Here is a 23770-nt window from a genome sequence, read left to right as displayed (position 1 = left end):
CCTCGTAAAGAACACTTGTTTTGTTAACACATTTCTGAATGATAAGTTCTTTCCTAATATACTCATCTTTATTATGATTCTTCCATTGATTATCTGTTGTCTCCCCTAATCCTTTCCCAGAATTCTGATATTCTTTAATCATTTTATTTCAAAATCAGCACTTAGATCCATAAGTTAAAATTGCTTTGAACACTGTCTTGTAGATATCTAGTTTGGTGTTTTGACTAATTTTTCTTTTATTCCATATAAATATTCACTTGCCCTTCCTACCACACCAGCTTTGCCAATTCTGTTGTCTATTTCCATATTTACTTTGCCATGTTCACTAGTAGCCGAAATTTTTTACTTGTTCAGGAATCATATTGGTAAAATAACTATTCAAGTTCAGTAGATTGTGGGATCAATTAAAGGAAGCTTGACCTAGTAAGAAGGTATTGATACCTTGTATAAGACTAGTCAGGCTAATATTGGATTAGTGCTCCCAGCATCACCAAGATTTTAATGGATGTCAAGAAAATTCAGGGTATTCAGAGAATGTCATATTACCCCTTTTCTGTGTATAAACTAATTTTTGTAACCCAAAAATCTTCAACCTCAAGGAGCATTCTATACATATTTACCACCATCTTGGCTGCTCGCCTACAAATTCTCTTCACTTCTTGTTCATTGCCAAGAAACGCAGATGATCAGATGGTGGCCAAAAATAAAATAAGGCCACCATCTGATATATTAGATGATGGCCTTATATGACATCAGATGGTTGATATATTAGATGGCAAATTATAAGACATCATATATAATAACCTGCTTGTCAGGATGTTCTTCAATAACCAGGTAATCCTATGAGCTGCTTTAACTATTTTTGCAATGTGTCCTTTGAATTTTGACTCCCTGTCCACTAACACCCAATATCGGATATTACAATGACTAATGGGAGAATTGAGGTTGAAGAAATGGAGGTGCTTAAAATATTGAAATACCTCAATGCAAACACAGCCATTGAATTAGATGCCATATTATTAGAATGGGCAAGGGAATTATCAGCTTCTCTTACCAAGCTGTTTAAGCCTGAGTACGGGGAAGGCACTAGCCCTGTTGACCGAGTGGTTAGAGTGCCTACCGGTTTCATTCTCACCAGGGGCATGGGTGTTTGTGATTGTCCTACTAATTCTGTGGAAGGATCATCTGGGACCCTACCACTTCTTTTAGCAGAAAACTTCACTCGTAAGGAGGTACAGAAGTGATCATATGACGTCACATATGAATAACTAACTACTGCGTAGGCGCCAATGGATTGCAAAAGCCAAATAATCCCATTGCATAAAGGAAGCTCGAAGACAGAATAGCAAATTATAGGACAACAAGCAGCTCAGGAGTGGTGGTCAAGGCATTGGAAAAACTGGCGAAGGACAGAATTCACGATTAGGTAATTAGGAATATGATTCCCCATAACAATGGAGTTAGATAAGGGAAATGGCTACTCAGTGATATTGCTAGACTTTGCAAAGGCATTTGACAAGATTCCACATAGAACTCTGTTGCATAAATCGGAGTAAATTGTTATAGATATGAATGTGATGATGAGGATTAGAGGGTGGCTGATGGTGAGATATCAAAGTGGTTTATATGTGGAGAGTTGAGTCCAGGAGAAGGCACGCGACTCCTGGTGCATCACAGGGCTCAGTGCTTGGTCCTTTGTTTAGTTTGTTCATCATTGATGTTGCAAATGATCTGACAGAAAATATTAAGTTGTTTCCTAGTGATGCTAAACTAGGAGGACCGATAGTCAATGAAGCTGATGTAAAGAAGATCTGCACGATGGCAAAAACTAGCACTATGTGCAAAGGTAAATGGAGGTAAATGGTGTCAGTTTGATATGGCCAAGTGTAAGGTGATTCACTTTGAGAAGACCAGATCACAATTTGTGTACCATATTGATGGAGCTGAACTGCAGAAAACTGACGAGATCAGACATCTAGAAGGTGATTGTGGACAGCGGGATTTAGAAGTTTAGATGACATATTGCTAATGCGGCCAAAACAGCACATCAGATTTCATGGCTGTCGAAGAACCCATTAAAAAGAAGGAATAGAGAAGTTATCGTTTTCCTTTATAAGACGACAATAAGGCCACATCTGGACTACCGTCTGTAGATATGTCATTATAATTACGTGACGAAGTGGAGAGAATCCAGAGGAGAGTGTCAACGATTATTGCAGGTCTACGTATGGATTGCTCCCTATCAGAATAGATTGGGCTGTGAACTTCAAAAAGTAGCCAACAGGTGGGGGAAAAGAGAAAAAATGGAAGTGGATAAATTATTAAAGGGATTTTGTGGGATTGGCATTGAAGACACTGAGGCAATACAGACCATAAGTTTCATTACATATAACTGTTTAATAAATCGAGCAATATAACTGAAGTTTCGTAAGTCGTAGGTCTTATATCATCGGGGGTAACAAAGCTAATCTAACCAACTCTATATAGAAAAGACCAGAAAAAAAATTACGCACAGCAGATGTCATTAGAACTTTATAATCAATACATACACACCTACCCCCACTGAATTAGAAACTTTTATTTAATATAGTGTTTGTCCTTTTAGCTCGAATTACAGCACATATGGGCTTTGGCATAGATTCCAAAAGGCGTTGAATGGCATCTACGTCTACAATACCAGGCATTCACCAGACAGTCCTTTAACTGGCTCAGATTTGACGGAAGAGGATTTTGCTCTCGGATCTGTTTTTCTAACATGTTCCATACACTGCTTGAAAAGAAGTCAACGGACATGGGAAACGTGCAATGTAACGGGTTTGTAGGATATAAATTAGAGGAATATGGTGCTCCCAAGTCAGTGCAACTGTGTCTGGGTGAAATGGCTGCGAGAAGGGAACTGACAAGAGTTTGAAAGCTGGACAGATGTGGGCGAATGACCTTTGAACGAGTGCATAATCCGAACTATGAAATTCAGAGATGGCGGTGTGATGGTATGGTCCTGTTTTTCCTGATTTGGCCTCGGATCTCTGTGATGCCATGATCACTAAGCTCCCAGAGGTATCTGAGTATTCTGGACAATACACTGCTTCCTATTTTGAGGCGTTTTTATTCAACTATTGTCTCTTTCAGCAAAACAGTGCACCATATCATAAGACTGCTGCTGTAACTACGTGGTTTGTGGACATGAATTTCACCACAATAATTGGTCCACAGAGCCCTGATCTCAGTTCTGTTGAACATCTTGTGTTGATGAACTGGAGCGCCAGATGAGGTCAAGGGACATCAGCCCCACAACAGTCCAGGACCTTATTACATGCCCTACTGGAAAAATTGTCTAACATTTCTATTGATCGCTACCGTACACTTGTGGAGAGTATCCCCGTAGGCTTGTTGCAGTCAACGCAACGACACGAGGTCCTACATCTTATTAAGTGGGCTCCATGGCTGTTTATTCTTCACACTATGGTGTCCATTGATTTCTTTCCAAGAAGTGCATTTTAGTGATGCTGTTTACTTGTGTTGCGCCCATATAGTTGATTTTCCTTCTTATCTCGTCATTATTTTGCTGCCATAGAAGAATTAAGCCCTACCCATATTATCACGAAACTGAGTTACTGACTCAAAAAACAGATCCGATTTACAATATTTTCAAATAAATATTTATTTTCTTAATTTCATATCATGCCCTTGGATACACTAGAACCAACCCCAAAGTGCGCATCAAAACCTAATGGAAACTAGAACATTGCATTTTCTGTGTCAAAAATTACTTCTGCATGCTTCGTTTAGGACTTTAAAAGACCTATTTTATGTGGAGTTCTGAAGTTTAAAAAAAAAACCTACCACTAAAATACCTACTAAAAACCTAAGGAAATGTTGGGTGAATAAATTCAGGAAATATGGAAATTGTCTTAAATCTTATTTCAAAACCTTATGATTGCACAATCGGCTAAGGAAGACCGAAAGAAAAGATAACAGAATCGTTGAAATGGCAGGAGGATTTCTGGAATATAACCTAAAACTGTACGTTAGAAAAGCAAATTCAACTTTGAAATCGCTGGAGAAACTCTCGAGAAGGAGCTTATTCGTAATTTCCAGAAATCGCTTTACCGCACAGACACCAAGGAGATGTCCTCTGATGAAGATAAACCAAAAGGATAGTCAATGGCTGTCAGATTTCTTGCTCAAATTCAGAATACACCGAACTTTTCTTATTTTTTTTTTTTTTTGGATCTGAGAAGAGGCTTGACATGATCTCTGCGGAGAATGGAATTCTAAAGATGTCTTCCAGGAATCATAACGACCTCAAGAAGTTGGAGTAAACTTTTACATTAAAAACTCATTGTGTGGATATTCATTTCCTCATGATTGGTACTATCTTCTTGAAAGAGCATCGAAGGAATGTCACCAACAAAGCAGTGGTATATGGATGTGCTTGTGATGTTTTGGAAAGACCTAGCATCACTTTTTCCCTCTCGTTTGGATAATAACCTGGGTTATTATTCGGGTGGGTTCCGCACAATTCCGATTTTATCCCTTCTGCTTGAGACCTGTGGGTTTTTAAAGGTCTGTTTCTTTGCTAACAAGCCTAGTGCAACTGAAAGAAACTTCGAGAACAAATCAGATCAATTCTCTATGTATGCGTGCATGAGACTTGCTAAATGCTTAGAACCTAATAGGGATCATTTTGAACTTATATATCTTATTATGTAACTTATAAACTTATGTTAACTTTTATTCTCGTAAGCAGCAGAAAGTATAAATGGTAAATAAATCCGCTATCGCCTTTTATTCCTTACAGGTGATTGTAGCCGTTTTTAGCCCTATTTAACTTTTAGAACAGGGTGGGGAGGTTTCAATCTCTCCCGGTAGCCAATCAGAGACAAGACTCCGGTGGAAAAATGCGGTTGACAAGAGTTGCTATCTCATGGTCCCTATGCTGACACTGTATTTATTGTCTGATACAGTGTCGATTGGGAGATCGATTTTCTTGAGTTTAAGGAACGAAAAATCCAAGTTTCGAAAAATAAAAGAAAAAAAAAACACCTGTGCTGTTTTACCGACTAAATCGGTAAAACGGCTCAGAAAAATCTCCTCAATTCAACAACTAGCATTCAACTTACGTCGCTATATTTCGGGCAGCTTAGCACTGGGTATGCATATGTCACTTCAACTGAGCTACACAAGAAGTATTCAATCATAATTTAAAAAAATAGAAAGCTTATTTATCTGCTTCTGCAGTGTATATGCAAAATACTTGGTCACGCATCACCACGCGTTCTAGGCAACTAATTATGAATGGTACTGGTCAGAAATCGTGAATGGCATTGATCACAATGAGTAAAACAAAGGATGTTAATATGTTAAAGATACCAAGCTATTTTAAATATAAACCTGGTTTTTTTTTCAAGTGTTGCAAGTCTAGCTGACCTTGCACGTAGTGCAAGTCAAGGCAACTCGTGGTAAAGGTAGAATTAAGCTCTGATCACTATTCTTGGTATTTACCCTTAATGCAAAGCACATCTCCTGGAGGAGATGTATGATGCTATGCATTAAAGGCAAGGGGCCACTACCCCGACCGGTTTCGACCTTTATTGAGATCTCATCAGTGGGAGCCAGGCTAAGAAATTCTAAGTTTCGAGTAATACAGAGCTTATAAATATTTTACCAAGACAAGTTACCATAAGGTGCTTTGACCTTATTAAAAATCTCAGGATGAGAGATAGGTGTAGAAAGTTTTTTTACCTTGGGTGTATAATATATGTTAATATGTTAAAGATACCGAGCTATTTAAATGGTGGCCCCTTGCCTTTAATACATAGCATCATACATCTCCTCCAGGAGATGTGCTTTGCATTAAGGGTAAATATTAAGAATAGTGATCAGAGCTTATTCTACCTTTATCACGAGTTGCCTTGGACTTGCACTACGTGCAGGGTCAGCTAGATTTGCAACACTTGCAGGTGCAAATTTGACTGACTTGTCTGTTTGCTTACTTGGGAAATGGAGTAAAAAAAACCAGGTTTATATTTAAAATAGCTTGGTATCTTTAACATATTAACATATATTATATCCAAGGTAAAAAAAAATTCTAAAACAAAGGATGTTTCGGAGTTCTATAAAGGGCTTATTTTGGGTGCCCATCTGGCTGTAGCCTCGATATTCCAGATGATTGGTGCCAACTGGGATATCTCACCTTCTCAGTAGGCGAGATATCCCGGCTGTTAAATCAGTGGGAAAAACCACAAGCAATGTGGTTTTTCCCACGAGATTGCCGTCTTCTGAAAACGCTTGTACCAACAAACTGAACTTCCAGTGTAGCAATTTACCAAAGCGTTTAATGAAGGCTGTTCCCAACCAATAATCATACTGAAATATGCGCAGGGAATTGAAGAGGATCGATATTAGCATTCGCTAAAAGAGGTCTAACATGGTATTAAATAAACGTTTTTAATTCAGTGAGTGGTATGCGTACGTGATTACCAATTTATTTGTATTTGCCTGGATCCTGGGGATGTGCTTTGCATTAGGAGCAAATACTAAGGAAAGTGATTGGATCTTACTCCACCTTTACCACGCGTTGTCTCAGACTTTCACTACGTGCAGGGGTAAACTTGACTTACTTGTCTGTTTGCTTACTTGGGAAAAAAGGATTAAAACCTAGCTTATAAAATTGCTTGGTATCTTTAACGTAGTATATACCCAAGATATAAAGCTTTCTACACACATATATATATAGAGAGAGAGAGAGGAGGAGAGAAATGCCATTATTGTTTGTCTTTGATGTCACTAATGGTATTTTATTTCGGTTGTTATAATAATAATAAGAAGAAACGTCTTTTCATTCCCCTACAGGGAGTAGGCGAGGCCTTTTATCCCTATCTAGCTTTTTGAGATTGAGTGGGCAGTTCAATCTCCAGCGATAGCCAATCAGAGATAGCTGGCCCATGTCTACCACTAATTACAGGCAGCAACCGCTGAAGTGACTTGCAAACAAGTGCTGCCATCTCTTGGTACCTAACCCTAACAGGATATGATACTGTCTGAAATAATGTGGGGTCTATTGTCGATTTTCTTGAGTTTACAGGATTTAAAACCCGAGTTTACGGGAGAAAAAAACCCACTTACCCATGCCGGAGATCAACTAACTCGGGAACTGGTCGAAAAAAGGTTTAAACAAAATTCCCCCAGTCGGCGACTAGACTCGAACTTATAGGTCAATCTTCATGGAGCCAAGCGCAGAGGATGCAAGCGTCACTTCCACTGAGCTACACAGGCTCCATTTCGATTTTTAATCATTCTATTATTTTACCTCAATAATGTTTTTAGTAACCTTCGCTTTTTATCTTACTTTTCCTTCATTTTGTGATACATGCGTTTGTATTTCCTTGCCCTCAATAGATTTCACATTATTCCTTGTAGTATTCGTATTATTTTTTTTACTCATTTATTTAAGAAAAAAGGAGAGTTGACACTGAAATTGAGAGTTAATTAAAAAAATAGTAGTTGACAACGATCATGTAAACCAATAGTTAAAAATTTCGTTCCACCCGCTAGATGCAACAGAGCTAAAGGGTCTTTGAAGTTGGATTCAATTTTAGTAGGTGAACAGTTCTAACCCATGTCGACTGAAACTGTGGGTAGAGAATTACCAAATGTAGTGTTCAGTATTCATTCTCTTTGTAAACCATTATTTTCAGAAGAAACTGCAAATAAAACTCCAGTGGTAATAGTAGCAATATTAATTGAACTCTTGATAATCCCAGATTTGCACTCTTTTTGAACATGCAGAAGAACCAAAATAGGGCGTAAGTAACATAAAGGGATGAAAACTACAAAGTTGCAGCTCTACTATACTGAATACACCGGAGATCTATGGACCAAATTCACATATCTCAGGTATCACTAAATATGTTAAAACAATATTATCTTTTATACCTCACAATATTGTATTTTTACTTCGAAGTCATAATTAATGCTTTCAAAGAGGTACTACGCCTAGCGAGATGTGTCTGTCAATAATGCCGGCCTGGTTGGCCGAGTGGTTTGCATATCTGCTCTCCAGCCAAAAGGCTGAGGGTTCGAATCCTGCTGTGGGTATGGATGTTTGTGATTGTCTGTGAAAATACTAGTGGTGGTGGTGGGCAGTAGATGGCTTTGATGTAGATGATGATGTTGGTGTAGTTGTGATTCGTTAGTTATTATTATTATTATTATTATTATTATTATTATTATTCCGGGAAACTCCAAGGAGTCGATAGACTCATCGAGGGAGGCCCTAACATCATGTCAAGAACAACTATTCGACATTCACACAGTATCTATCATACCTCGCCTTGAACTCATTCACAGTCGTACCACCCACTACAGACTCTGGAAGCCTATTCCACTCATTCACCGCTCTCCAAGCAAAAAACCTAGCTCTAACACCCTTGTCAACCACACTCTTGCCCAGTTTCCATGCATGGCCCCTAGTCCTCCCACCACTAGTCCTATTTTCAAAAATATCTTCTGAATCAATCTTATAGAAACCCTTCAGTAATTTGAATGTCTCAATCATATCACCCCTCCTTCGCCTATCGACCAATTTCTGCAACCCACAAATCTTCAACCTATTCTCATAAGGTTCATTCCACAGACCTGTTATCATCTTGGTCACTCATCTCTGGATCCTCTCCACTTCCACCCCATCACGAAGAAACCCTGGTGCCCATAATTGGGCACAGTAGTCCAGATGGGGTCTTATCAAGGCTCGATACAGAGGAACAACAACTTGTTTGTCTCTGCATGTTAAAGTATTTTTGAGAAGCCAAAGTGATTTTATGAGCTGATTTAGCCACTTCTTTTGCAATGTGCCCCCTAAACTTCAACTCCCTATCCACCAACACTCCCAAATCCCTGGCCTCATCAATCTCCTGGAGTACGGTTCCACCAATGTGATATACTGCTGCTATTCGTTCACCCCAAAGTGCATAACCTTACACTTTGCCACATTAAACTGACATCTATTTTTCCTAGCCCAGTCCTCGAAACTATCCAAATCATCCTGTAAAATTTTGACATCCTGTGCACTCACAATTGCTCTACCCAACTTTGCATCATCAGCAAACAAGTGAACACTTCCTCTCAGATCCTTTCCTATATCATTGATGAACAAATTGAAAAGCAGTGGTCCAAGAACAGAGCCATGCGGCACATCACTAGTCACAAGCCGCCTTTTAGACTCTACTCCTGAATAAACCACTCTCTGATATCTCTCCTTCAACCACCCTCCTATCCATCTCACCAACCCTATATCCATCCCCATCTGCTCCAGTTTACTGATTAGGGTTCCATGTGGTATCCTGTCAAAGGCCTTGGCAAGGTCCAGTAGTATCACTGTAAACCCATTACCCATATTCAGTTCAGCCGTCACTGTGTTATAAAATGCGAGCAAGTTACTGAGGCATGATCGACCCTTCACAAAACCATGTTGTCCCCCATACAATATCCCATTTTCATCTATCCAATCCTGTATTCTTTTCTTGACTAATTTCTCTAAGACCTTGACAATGATTCCTGATATGTTAATCGGTCGGTAATTTACAACAGCAGTCTTGGAACCACCTTTATGCAGTGGAACTATTTCCCCCTTTTTCCACCCCCTCGGGACTAACCTAGACTCGAGACTCAAATTAAACAAAATGGTCAAGAGTACTGACAATTCTTTAGCTGCTTCTCTTATGACACAAGCTGGTATACCATCCAATCCAACAGAAGATGTATTGACATTAAGGTTATGCAATAGACTACTCACCTCCACTTCATTCACCACAATTCCCGTATAATCTACTGGTTCACTCGTTTCTGCAATGTCACCAACCGGATGATATATTCTTGCAAAGTGCTCGCTCAGTAACTCAAATATATCAACTGGTTCAGTTACCTCCCCACCATCGGCATTCTTTAAAATCAATCTGCCATATACATTTTTCCTTTTACTTGCAACATATCGAAAAAACTGTTTAGGATTCTCTTTAGCCTGCATGGCCAATGTTCTTTCGTAATCCTTTTTTGCTTTTTTTACCACACTCGTTACCATTCTGGCCTGCGCTTTATACCGTTCATGTGCCTGCCGGTCACCCTTCTCCTTAAATTTCCTCCATAGCTGTTTCTTTTTTTGCAGCTCAAGCTTAATGGTGTTATTCATCCATTTAACCCCACTTGATTTATTATTCGGACTCTAGGTATACAGTCAGCCATTGCTTCATGCAAACACTTCTTAACTCCTCCCATGCACTATGAACTTCTAGTCCTTGCAGTTGTACATGCCATGGCACTGAACCAATCAAACTCCTAAGCTTGTCATACTTTCAAGCCCGATAATTCCACATGTACCCTGTCTTAATTGAAAATTCCACACCTTTAGCCACCTCCCAAGTCAAGACCCTATGATCACTCTTACCAATTGGTGGCAATGTGGTCATATTTGTTACAGCCAAATCCTCAGATGTAATTACTAGGTCAAGCACTCTCTGACCCCTAGTATTTTCCATTACATGCTGTCGCAGATAGTTATCCCTTAATAACCGCATAAAATCCAATTCCTTCCTCCCGTGTGTCCTCTCCTCACTCCAATCAATGCGACCATAGTTGAAATCTTCCATAATAATACCCTCCTTCCACTCATTTCTTCTATTTGATTGTGCATACTGTCACCACTATCTTTTCCATCACCTGGTCTATAGCAGCACCCAATTGTATATTTAGTTCTGCTAGCCACAATCTCACACCAAATGGCCTCAAATGTGCTCTTTTCTCTATCCTGCAATTCAACTTCTATTCTCCTTGGCTGCAGCTCATCAGCTATCATCAACAATACTCCTCCCCCATTTTATTCTCCCTGTCATTCCTGAACACACTATACCCATCACATTCAATCCCACTAGCTATATCATCTACAGTCAGCCATGATTCACTAATACCAATCACCTGTGGTCTGGAAGTGCCAACCATGGCCAAAAACTCTTCCTTCTTGTTCCTAATACGCCTAGTATTAGTGTACATGAATTTAAGATCCCCATTAGCCTCAACCCTACCTTGATGCCTTATATTAACTATCCCATTCTGATTTGTTGTCCTTATTCCCTCGGGCATATTATATTCATTCTTACATTCAACTGCCTCCCTGAGGACTGTATATCTACTCCCCCACTAATAAATCTAGTTTCCCTGAATTTGCACACCCACTACATTCAGCAACACTTTCTCAAGTCTCCTTACACCGTAACCATTCAAATGCAAACCATCCATCTTATATAGATCATTTCGCCCATCGAACTCACTCCACACGTCCACAAATTCCACACCACTCGTCATACATAACCCACGCATAAAGTCATTCGCAATTATGGCCCTCCTTTTAAACATTTCACTGTCATACCGTGGCAAAAGACTAATCATTCTAACTCTCTCACTCTTTTCTTTTGCTACCTCAAACGATTCATTCAGGTCTTCTATCATTTCCATTTTATCTCCTTTCAAATCATTCGTACTTGCCACAACAATCATTTCTTTCACCCTTTCCTTTTGCTCTCTTATAGGCTCAGTTACATCCTTTATGGTCGCACCAGGTTGGTACGATTTTGTCAAATCCTCTACTAACACACCTCGTATTAACGAGTCTCCATACAGCACTCTATCCTTCATTTTGTTCATGTTCACACTCATACGCCTATTTTTCCTGTCATACTTTTTATTATTGGTTGATTCATTCAGTCGACTTTTGCTCATACGATCTAGCTGCTGTTTTGCCATTTGTATCGCACCACTCAAGAACGTGATATCACTCATTGCATCTATCTCATCTTTTTTTATTCTCTGTAAAACCATTAATATGCTCTGAATTAATACTATCATTCACACTTTCTACATTCACACTCTCACAATTCTCTGGTACAACCTCGCCGTTTCTTGTCATATCCCTATTTTCTTCATTCGGAAGTTTGACAAAAATATCACACTCACGATCCGAAATACTCTTCAATTCCTCATTCTCCCTACATTTTCTACACACATTCACTCCTTTATTATCATCTGACCGCACTCCGTAAAGCGTACATTTCGCAGATAGTACACTGAATCGTCTCCTTTATATTACCGATCTTCAATAAAGATGACGAACCATCATTACTGGCCGCCATTTTCCTTCGTACGGAGCCTTACTTACTCATAACGTATTTTATCAACTTATAAAAAGAAACACACAAACAGACGCACTAAGATACTCAAGGCAAACAAAACTACGTAATATTCAAGTAAATTTATCAACGATAACTGAAAATAAAACTTATCAAGAGCTTTCACGAACACTACACACTACGAATCCCTCTAGCGGCGAATCCCGCTAGAGGGATTCGTAGTAGTTAGTCGATTGAGTGGTTGAAGACGGAGAGTTGTAGGATAGATGCCCTCCCTCGATGAGTCTTTGGACTCCTTTGAGTTGTCATGTAATAATAATCAGTGGCGAATTCCCCATGCTTGCTATGCTTGCTGCGCAAGCTCATTAATTGAGAAAGAAGTAATATTTAATTGTTAATAAATGCATGCATTTATAAGCATTCCATTTAGGCTTTTATTTTTGTAGACAGAAGACTTCTTAAGCTTGCGCGGCAATAATTGAGCTTTGCGTTGAGTATCGAAGGCCGATGTTTGCTCGTCTTGTCAAAGCTACCCTGGCTTGCTCGGTTGTAGGAGCTTCCAGGTCATCGCTGCACCACTGTGATTTCATGCGCGCTCATAACCATTTCCGCTCCCTTCACGTTGTCTTAAACACAAAGTCATACGCAGTCAAAGTAGCTCTATCCAGTGAGCTTCAGCCAGCCTTTACAAGTGTGCGTGTTGCTTGGGAAAATTAAGTTACAACCAACTTTTGATGAAGATGTTATTGACCAGTTCATAAAGAAGAATCGTAGGGTAGAATTTGTATTCAAGTAGCTAAACTGAAAAAGATAGAATATCATTTGTAAAATAAATGTTATATTTGTACAATTAAATGTACATAAATTTCTAAATACAGGTAACCCTCGTATAACGCGGATGTTAGGTTCCACAAAAATGCCGCGTTATATAAATCGCGTTATGCGAGACTCAGATCACATGGAAAAAGTAGGGTTAGGTTCCGAAATCGTTTTTTTTAAGATTATATAAACAATGATATATCCAACAAAAAATATTTTTATTTAATTCAGGTAATTCATGTAAGTTAAGAAAACATAAACTACGAAAGAAATATATAGTATGAAATTATAAAAAATATATATAAATTGTAAGTAAACTTCATTGCACATAATACATAAATGTTTTAGGCAAAATAAAATAAAGTGCATATTTTAATCTTCATCACTCTCTTCAAAACTAACATTCCGTAGATGGTCTTTATTTACGAGTGGCCGGACGTCGTCATCACTTGACATCTCTTGGACATCATTTGGATAATTCTCATTGCATACTTCGGCTGGTTTAAATATCAAGAAGTCAGTAATAAGATCTTGCTTACCACTATGCTGCCATTTTTTTTATTAAGTTCATAATACGGAGCTAAACAAATATCCAATTGTCTCGTGAATTTTCCGGAGCGTTCCATTGGGAGATCATTATCCATAAAATAACTTTCCTGCCAAGTCTAATCCTTCTGCTAATTTCTTTAAACTGAATTCTTTAACGGATTCATCACAATCAGAATCTTCGGCAAAACTTTCCCCGCCATTTGGTTTGACGTCATCTATTAATTGTACCAGTTCCTCCTCATTTAAATCTGTTTCCCCATCAATTAATTCACTAATTTGGTTTTCACCCATATCGCAAAAGCGCTCTAAATGGCCATTACTATAAAAATATTTTTTTTACATAAAAAAAAAAAAAAACATTACATAATGTATGTAACTCACCAAAAAATAAAGCGCTCAGCTTGAGATTAACACACTTATGATTTTTAATGCGCTTTCCTGGCAGAAAACGAAGACAATTTTCAACAATAAACACTTTACATGATAAACAATTGACGTACATGCGTGCTAAGGAGTATTTCCCCTAATATAAATTCGCTACTTATAACTACATAAGCGAGGCGGGCAGACGCAAATTTAACGGAGATAAAATTTGATTTTTAAGTCGTGCGTTGAAAAATATATGAAAAGATAAAGGGTTACTAGTTTGTAGACCGTCTTTTATCGAAACCGCGTTGTATAAGTACCACGTTATACGAGGGTTACCTGTATATAGTTTTAAATGGTCAGCAATTCATTATTCCGCTAATCAGACTTCAATCCCTGAATGATAACAAGGGCAAGCGTGAATTTCAACACAAGCATTCACCCCTGATAATAATAATAATAATAATAATAATAATAATAATAATAATAATAATAATAATAATAAGAAGACGAAGAAGAAGAAGAAGAAGAAGAAGAATATGAAGACTATACGATGATGAAATTAGTCGACTATCTTTCCTGGATACTCGAACTCTGAATCTATGGAATGTGTTTAAGATTTTCGACGAAAAAGAATTCTGTTTTTGTGTGTTATCGTGAAGTTGTCATTAAATAATCGTGATTTTTACCAGTTAAAAAAACCTTACGTTTTAGCTGATCAATTACATATGCTTCGTAGTGGGAAATGTCAGTATTTTGTAAAATTAAGCCGATAATTCATTACATAATATACAGGGTAATCGAAATTAAAATATCCCTGTTTAAGGCTTTGTGGGGCGCCATCTAAAGATCCAAATGCTGCGAAACTTTGCAGGAATGCATCGTGCGTCATGCGAAAGCTATATCTGAGAAAAAAAAAAGTAGTTCGAAAATTCGCTACCAGGGGAGATGTAAACACTAAATGAATGGAATCTGCAGGTGCCAGGAGGTGCCAGGAGGGTTTAAAAGGATTGACACGGTATTTTTCCCTTCATTACACTACCTTTCCCAACGTCCTTTGCTCATGAAGCTGTACTAGCTAAACAATTGCAATGCTGTTGCAGCACTCTGCGAATTTCATCGCCTTAACAAATGTCGATGAGGTCCACTATCTCCTTGTGCCCTGCCAAGAATAATTAGTCGTTCTGAAGAAACTGAATCGTTGGGAGTTAGACTTGGCAGAGGTCGCAAACCAATCAGCTCACAACAAGTGAATGAAGTTGCTCCTGCCATTGTAAAGCAGGCCATGAATAACAGTGTTGATTCCTACAATGCACGTGCGGTATCAAGACACATGGATGTGATTTACACAACTGTCTGGAAAATTCTACGGAAGATTCCGCATTTCTACCCATTCAAGATTACTTTAGCACAGGAGTTGTGCATGCAGGACTTAGAAAGTCGACTGACATTCGCTTTAACATTCCATGCTCGAGTGGAGCTAGACGCTTCTTGACCATGGATGAATGTGTGGAGAGACGAGGCTTGCTCACCTGTAACCCGCATGCAATCCAACAAATTCCTTTGCATTCACCCAAAGTTATTGCCTCGTGCGGTTCACAGCTTCGTTTATCATTGGACCATCCTTCTTCGATAACATTCGCCAGTCGGGTCCTGTGACCTGCTCAGCTGCGTCGAGATGTATCGCGATATGATAAACAATTCTGTTCTGCCACAGCTACAGAAGTGCCTGTGCATAAATTCGGTCATTTTCATGCAGGATGGGACTCCTGCACACACATTGATCGACCTGTAGAGGAGATTCTTCGAGAACATTTCACGGAAACCAGAGTGATCAGCCGTTCGTTTTCTTGCATGGCAGCCTTGTTCACCTGACACCTGTGACTTCTAGCTCTGAAGATTTCTCAAAGAAAGGGTTTATCGGGATTATCCTGATAATTTGCCAGCGCTGAATAACAGCATAATGCAGCATATGATTAACATCAGTGGCGACCAGCTGCATGCTGTCGTTGAACACACTGTGCAAAAAATGCAGTTTGTGGCATACTGGGAAGTGCAACACATTAAACAATACAGCCTGTGAATGCATAACGGAAGTGAATAAAAATGTTTTATTTATGCTTATGTCTCATTTCACCTTCCTACACCCACAGAAAAATTACTACATTTACATTCCTTCATCATACAGCGGCCCTGATGGCGATTGTGGAACTACTTTTTTTTTCTCTGAGATATAGCTTTCACATGATGCAGAATTCATTCCTGCAAAATTTCGCAGCATTCGGATTACTAGATGACGCTCCACAAGGCCATAAACAGGAATACCTTAATTTCGATCACCCTGTATACCACTTCGTGACAGGTGCACAATCTAAACATTCGAACGCTAGTATGTTACGTTATTATTTTTATTGTTGCTGTTTTTTTTATTATCATTCTCCTGGAGTCAAAGACTCACCGAGAGAGAAGGTTTTTATGGAGTTTGCATTCATAATAATTTGCTGACATAATCATTTGTTTAATATAATAAAGATAAACTCCCAAAGAGTCCACAGGTTCATCAGAGAAGTCTATCTTCTTGCAACATATTTCTGATATCGAACCTTAAACTTGTTCCCACAGCATTCATAACATATTTATATAATGCACTCCACTCACCTACCACTCTTCAAGTTAAAATAAACAAATAAAGAAAGAAATACTTCTCGCTCACATACCCATTAGAAAACTTACATTGATAGTCTCTAATCCTTGTCCTTTCCACTTGTTCAGTGGAACCACCAATACTTTATCTCAGCCTGATCAATAATGTACTTATTAGTACTGCAGCAATCCTCTGAGCTGTCTTTACCACATTTGCAATATGTCCCTTGAATATGAAATTTCTGTTCATTACGACCCCAAGATCCCGTGCCTCCTCTACTTCTTCCAATATAGTTCCACAAAAAGTATGTAGCCTTCTATTTCCTCATCCCAAAATCCAAAACTTTACACTTAGCTACTATCCCCACTTTCTTCAGCTTGGTCAGATCATCTTGAAGAGCCACTACATCAGCACTATATTCAGTAGTAATTCCCAGTTTAACATAATCGACAAATAACTAAATACTCGTATTTCCTTACAGTCCATCAGTATCATTGACACAAAAGAATAAACAGTAATGGCGCCCTAAGAAACTCCTTTGGCAACTTTCTTCTCCTTGATATTCAAAGAAACCCTAGAAAAGTATGCAAACTATAACAGTTCAGCTGAATAAATTACAAAACAAGAAACAAATTCAAAAGTGTCTATGTAAGAAATGCCCATATTCTAAGCAAAATAAGCAATGCATATTGATATAATAATTAAAAAAAAAAAACTCAACCCAACGGACATTGATTTTATTAGGCAATATACATAAACAATATATTATTATTATTATTTTATTCACATAATCGATACACAGTCAAAACAAGATATCATTTAAACAACAATTTGACTGGTGATACAAACAATTCAGATTCTACCCAAGAATCTAAGAATAGTCCATCAGGTGGCGTCGTAAAATATGGATTGTTCCAAGTAATGCTGTTTTTTGTTGGCCACATGGGGGTCACTTCGTTGATTCGATGTATTATTATTATTATTATAACGGTGCCTTCATGGAGTTTATTTATTCTGAACTCTAATTTTAGTTAATTCATTAATTTATATTTTAATTTTAATTACGGTAAGTATTAATTTAATACTCGATTCCATGTATGTTATTTGTTGTTGCTTAAATTTAATTATCTTGTATATTGTGGTTTTAGTGAAATTATTATTATTATTATTATTATTATTATTATTATTATTATTATTATTATTATTATTATTATTATTATTATTATTATTATTATTATTATTTAAAAATTTATTATTGCTATTATTATTAACCTTATAAAAAGTGATAGAAGAGAAGTTTGACAACAACATAAACAACAGCAATAATAATAAACTTCCCATTCTAAATGATACCACATGTTTGTGTCAGGTACCTCGACTGCCTCTAGTGTAGAGTTATTTCAATTATCCAGAGAATTATATTTTTATAAATAAATATTCATCAAGAAGATAGGCAAATGAAAAACGCAAAGCATACTGCGAATTACATCAACAAAAAAGAAAGGTATAATCAAACTGTTATTTGAAATCCTTTAATAGATTATCATGGAATAAATCGGCTACTGAACTCTGGAGAATTTTATTTATTCCTGCATCATACTTGCACGTAAATTGCGAACGAAAATTGACTTTACGTTAGTTGACCAATTAACCGCACACTTAGTGGCGCTGTTGCTATACTAATGTCACATGATTTGTATTCGCCAGTAGCACTCGGACGTTCATTATTCGCCGACATTTGATAATGGTGATTGTGCGGTGAGCGTTGTGATCGTCAATTAGTAGATATTTAACTGGTATAACTTTGCAATGTTCTTTAGTCCTGCTGAAGTGTAATTTTAACATCCAAAATACGTGCAAATTGCCGATAACTACTTAATCCTCTGGTGTCAGTGACAAATTATAACAGATAATTAGCTGTCGTCGATGTTCTCATAATGTTTGGTTTTTGAATAGAAAATAGACTTATTCACTAGCTAATAATATAATCAAGTTCATATTAAAAGAGATAAATTTTTATAGTTACACACACCGCACGCGTCATAGAGACATTGCATATATTACGTCAGTAATGAGCACATTCAGAAGATGGTAAACATTTTAATTTGAAATGAAGTAAAAAAAAAAAAGGTAAATAATTACAAAAAAAAAAGTAATGAGAAAGAACTAAAGGTTGGTCGATTGGTAGAGCACCTAGTTTGAGCGCGGTTAGCAGTTGGAAGGGGAAAATCGTTCGATGCTATTGGCACACCCTCGATGAGTCTTTTGACTCCCTGGAGGTGTTACATAATAATAAATTAATACTGCATTTTTGAACAGCAAGCTGGAATATCAGCTATTTTTGACATTAGAGAAACATGTAATGACACGAAATAAAATTAACACCAGACGTTTTTTTTTTTTTTCTTGCATTTTTTTTAACCAATAGACTATGTCAGAACGTGAACTATAAAACAGCAGTGTAAAGAACATCGTAACTGGCGTGCCGAGTATTGCAAATCTTGGGTACAGGATGGTAAATCACGCTGTGTTATTCTGCCATTGACTGTGGGTGTGGCAAAACACCTGAAAAACCCCTTAAGCCACGCATATCATAGAGTTGATTCTCCTGGTATGTTTCCTGACTTTTGATGACCCTGGTATGTTGCAATGATTTCTGAATTGTTGTAGTTTTACAGAACAGATCCTAATGTCTCTTTTAACACGAGAATGAACGCAAATTCCTGTAACCGCTGTTGCGACATGTTTCAGGAAAATTATGTGAAAAACTGGCTTACAAAGACTCTCAGTCTTAATTTAAAAAACATCTTTGGAACAAACTGAAACGACGGGTGCAGGTGTGAGTATGCGCTCAACAACAGTAGATGGGCTGATGGTCATGTAGAAGGAAGAATGGACACAAATACAAGACTCGTTACAAAGTGGTGGAAGATATACTTGGGAGAGTTGAGCCAAAGAGAGGCCTATATACTATTTAGGTACACAAAACTGATTATTCTTTGCTTTTTTATTATTTATTTATTTATTCTTAAGTTTCTGGTATTTCTGCTTCGTAGAGAGCAGAGTATTATACTTGGTATTACATTGGTAGTATACTATTATTATTATTCCTCACACCTCCAAGGAGTCCGAAGACTCATCGCGGGAGGACACCTACTATACAAACGTCTCTACCACTACACCGAACCTCCACTACCAATCATCTCCATCAACGCCACCTACCTCCCACCACCACAACTAGTATTTTTTGTGTGTAAATTGCGTGTGTTCTGAAGGGCCGATTTGTTTGTATGCGGGATGAAAAACCCGCGTTTCCGGGAGAAAAAACCCTGCTACCTCCGTATATGAGATCGGCTAACTCACCTTCGATTGAAAAATTCCACATAAAGATTCCTCCCGTCGCGACGAGAATCGAACTTAGGCCTATTTGGGTATACTTGGATATAATTTTATGTTTAGAGTTGTGGGAATTTTGTTTTTCCAAATTTTTAAAATTTATTCATATTTGACCGAACCGTGTTATGGAGAGTGTGTTTTATTGTTGTTGTGTCATTTAAATTTGAAGTCAAAATATGCTCCCAGGTAGTTAAATCTATTAACTTATTCTATGATTTCCTGATTAAATGATATCTCTATATCTTCCAGGTGTCTTCCGATTTTCATTCTCTCTCTGTTTCTCTCTCTGAATCAATAATCAGTTTATATTCTCTGCAGGTTTCTTGTAATTTTGCAAGCTAGTATTGAAGACTGTATTTGTTATCTGTTATAATTACTACATCTTCTGAATATTTTATATTTGTGCTCTGAGGAAACGGATTTACGAGTATTATAATGTAATCGACCAATCATATACAGTATACTCCAACAGAAATACTTCGTTTTTCGAATATATCAAACATTCCAAAATGTACAAATATACGTATATTTACACTGTGCATTGATATTAATTGCCGAAATAGAAATACCAACTGACAGTCATGCAAGGCGTCAATGGTACCTGAATGTTTGTTGCTTCTTACTGTATTTTTTTATTATTTTTTGTAATGAATTTGTTATGCAGTATAAGCCACTGTATCTTCACCTAAGAACGGCAATTGTTTCTATACAAGTTATCTTAATGCATTTGTTGCTACGTAGTAATTTGCTGCGTGTGTCTGCGTGTGTACACCGCACACACGCAGACACACGTGCACACACACGCACGCACACACACACACACACGCACACACACAATCTCCGATGTTTTTAGCAATAGAGCAAGGCTATTGCTGTTTTGTCTCAGCAGTATGGAGTTCGGTTCCACATTTAGACTCTGGAGTATGATTCCGGATTTTTTTTTTAACTCTCAGTTCCACGACAGTTTCAGTGCTGTTCATTATAAATCGCCAGCAAACTGCTTCTTCAATGGTCTAAAGATATGAAAATCACTGTGCAAGATCAGGACAGAACAGCCAGTCACTACCCCCCCCCCCCATCCAATCATAATCTTCTTTGCTCAATGGCGTGATTTGTTTTTAAATCTTTTAGTGTCCAAATGGCAATAATTTTTTTCGTTTAATATGCAGAGAAATTTCATTGCACACCACTGCACATAATGTAATATAATCAAGGAAACATACTACTTTATTTTTTGATCCTCCCTCTTAATCAGAAAACATCAATTCAAAATAATTTGTTTCTGTTTGAAAACGATTCAGCAACAAATTAAATTAAATGACAAAAATAATTATCGATGCAATTTTGAAGTTAAAACAAAGGCTGAAAACAAAATATCTGCGAGAAAGAGCATAACAATGATATCCAATAATACTGGAAGAAAAATTAGGTTTAAATGAAAACGAAATATCTTCAAGATACAGTATAAATGAAAAGATTGCAGAATATCTTTCCTCTCTTATACGAGTTTGCATGGGAGGTATAGAAAACCACAGATATCTTAAAAATCTGCTCCAATTATAACAAAGCAATGGCATGATCCACAGTGACACTTTTACAATTTTTTTTTTTGACTCCTGAAATATGAAATAAGTTGTTGAGATGTAATGCATATTTTATAACATTTTCAAAAGTTAGAACACAACAAAGTCATGCGCAATTCATATCGAAGGTGACCACCGCAAATTTATGTATTGTTAGTCAATGTGTAAATAAAAAAAAAAAGATACATTTTACTCCAGTAGCCCACTGTTGATGCTATTCCCATCAGCGACTTGTTCATAATTCAGGAATTGACTTCACGCTCCATTTGATAAGTGGGCCATAAGTAACTTTCCTTATCATCCAAGAGGCAGGTACGATTGGTAGTTGTTTATCTGCAGCTGACACCACAAATGTATGTGTTGGGGTTTCGCAACAAAAACGGTCATTGAGGACAAAGCGTCCTTGACAATTTAGCCATAAAATTCTATCAAATTCTTTCTGTTGTCATTCTTCATCGCGAAGTTCAGTTAGTACTTGAATCATGTGAACGAGACACTTCTGAGTTTTATTCACACATCTCGTCATTTCTGAACGAAAACTGAAGTCATAAACACCAAAATATTTTGTTGGTTTGGTGCTTATACAAAAGGAAGATGCACCCGCATTAGAAACTTTATTATTATTATTATTATTATTATTATTATTATTATTATTATTATTATTATTATTATTATTATTATTATTGTGCTTATTTGTTAGTTGTGTGCGCAGTTTGTTGTAGTGTATTCTAGTTTTGGTTGACGGAGAAAATTGATATATCGTTAGATGACATTATTAAGATGAGTAAAAGGCAATTTCGTGTTCCTAGAGGAGGCAGGGGTGCTCAAGGTGGTGTTAGGGGACGAGGTAATGTTACTCGCGGAACAAGGGGTCGTTCACGTGGTGGAGGTTCTATTCGAAGCCGACTGACGAGAGGACGCTCAAGGCCTGTACCTTATACGAGGCCTAGAGAACTTCCAGACAGGTGGCAACATGATCTCTTTGACGGTGGGGTTGGCCAAAGAGGTATAATCACAGGTGGTGTAACAAAACTTCAGGTTTCAAATTTGGATTTTGAGGTGTCAGATAATGATATTAAGGAATTATTTGCTGAATTTTGGCCATTAAGGAAAGCTGCCATCCATTATGACAGATCAGGGAGATCTATGGGAACAGCTAATGTCATTTTTGAGCGAAGGGCAGATGCTATGAAAGCAATGAAACAGTACAACGGAGTTCCATTAGATGGGCGGCCGATGCAGATTGAAGTTATTACATCTTCTATAAACAGTTCTGGTCGAGGAAGGGGAAGCACTGGTACTCAGCGTGGAGGTTTTGGAAGAGGTCGAGGTAGAGGTGCAAGAGGCCGCGGGGGACAAACTAGAAAACTGCCAACAGCTGAAGAACTTGATGCTGAATTGGATGCAATGTTAATAAGATGGAGTGAGGAGAATGAGCTTTGTTGATTAGCTAAATAACTTCAAAAAGTGTTTCACCTACTTTTGATATATTGATGTGGGCGGGAGCACACGAAGAGCCAGTCAGAAGAGAAGTTTCTGTTATGTAGCAACACGGCCATTTCATCTGCATTGTCCACCATACCCTGTTCTGCAGATATCATTAACTTCATCATCTCATCTTATTTCCTTGTAGTTTTTGTCTTAAAAAAGTAAATGTTTTTATATATGTGTGTGTTGAGTGAATGGTTTTGTACAAATAAAATGTTTAACTGTTGAAATCACTAAAAAAATATTATTATTATTATTATTAATAAAAGAAATATAGATGGTAGAAGGATAATTTTTACATCAGGTATTTTGTATGAGATTTCTGAGATTGAGCGGACATACGAGGGTGCTTTGAAAAGTTCTAGGTCTAACAATTAAAAAACGAAGTTATAATTTCAATTTTTTTTTCCAACATAATCTCCCTTAAGACTAATACATTTATTCTAGCAATGCTCCAGCGTCATTATCCGGTCCCTGTAGTGGTTCTCAGTAAGATCTGAAAAATACTCCTCTACAGCTGCAATCACCTCTTGATTCGAAGAAAAACGCTGACCAGCGAGGAAGAGTTTTAGTTTGGGAAGAGATAGAAGTCAGAGGGAGTCAAATCTGGGGAATAGGGTGGATGTTCCAACAATTCATAGTGCTGATCCCTTAATATTCCCATTGCCAAAACACCTTTGTGGGAAGGTGCATTATCCTGATGAAAGATGCTTTTTTTTTCTCCAAGATGTGTTTTTTCTTACGAA

At 37.6% G+C, this 23770-nt stretch overlaps 1 protein-coding gene across 1 annotated transcript; it reads left to right on the top strand.

Annotated features, from left to right (window-relative positions):
• The first annotated feature begins 923 nt into the window (after positions 1-923).
• Positions 924-23154, top strand: LOC150096410 (aly/REF export factor 2-like). The gene is made up of 2 exons (XM_090409056.1): positions 924-1232; positions 22269-23154. Exons 1-2 carry the CDS (start codon positions 924-926, stop codon positions 22980-22982), a joined length of 1023 nt encoding a protein of 340 aa, XP_090265182.1. The 3' UTR covers positions 22983-23154.
• Positions 23155-23770: the final 616 nt, after the last annotated feature.

Source organism: Typopeltis vanoorti, chromosome 19 (genome assembly GCF_054136105.1).
Source record: "Typopeltis vanoorti isolate ZY-2024b chromosome 19, IOZ_Tvanoo_1.0, whole genome shotgun sequence".
NCBI classification, from domain to species: Eukaryota; Metazoa; Arthropoda; class Arachnida; order Uropygi; family Thelyphonidae; genus Typopeltis; species Typopeltis vanoorti.
This window is presented reverse-complemented; position numbering and strand designations above follow the sequence as displayed.

What these genes read in the sequence shown, in the direction of transcription:
- LOC150096410 (XM_090409056.1), top strand. Translation starts at nt 924, where the DNA reads ATGACTAATGGGAGAATTGAGGTTGAAGAAATGGAGGTGCTTAAAATA. An exon ending in AAAACTTCACTCGTAAGGAG is followed by an intron (nt 1,233 to 22,268) that starts GTACAGAAGTGA and finishes AGTGTATTCTAG; the next exon opens with TTTTGGTTGACGGAGAAAAT.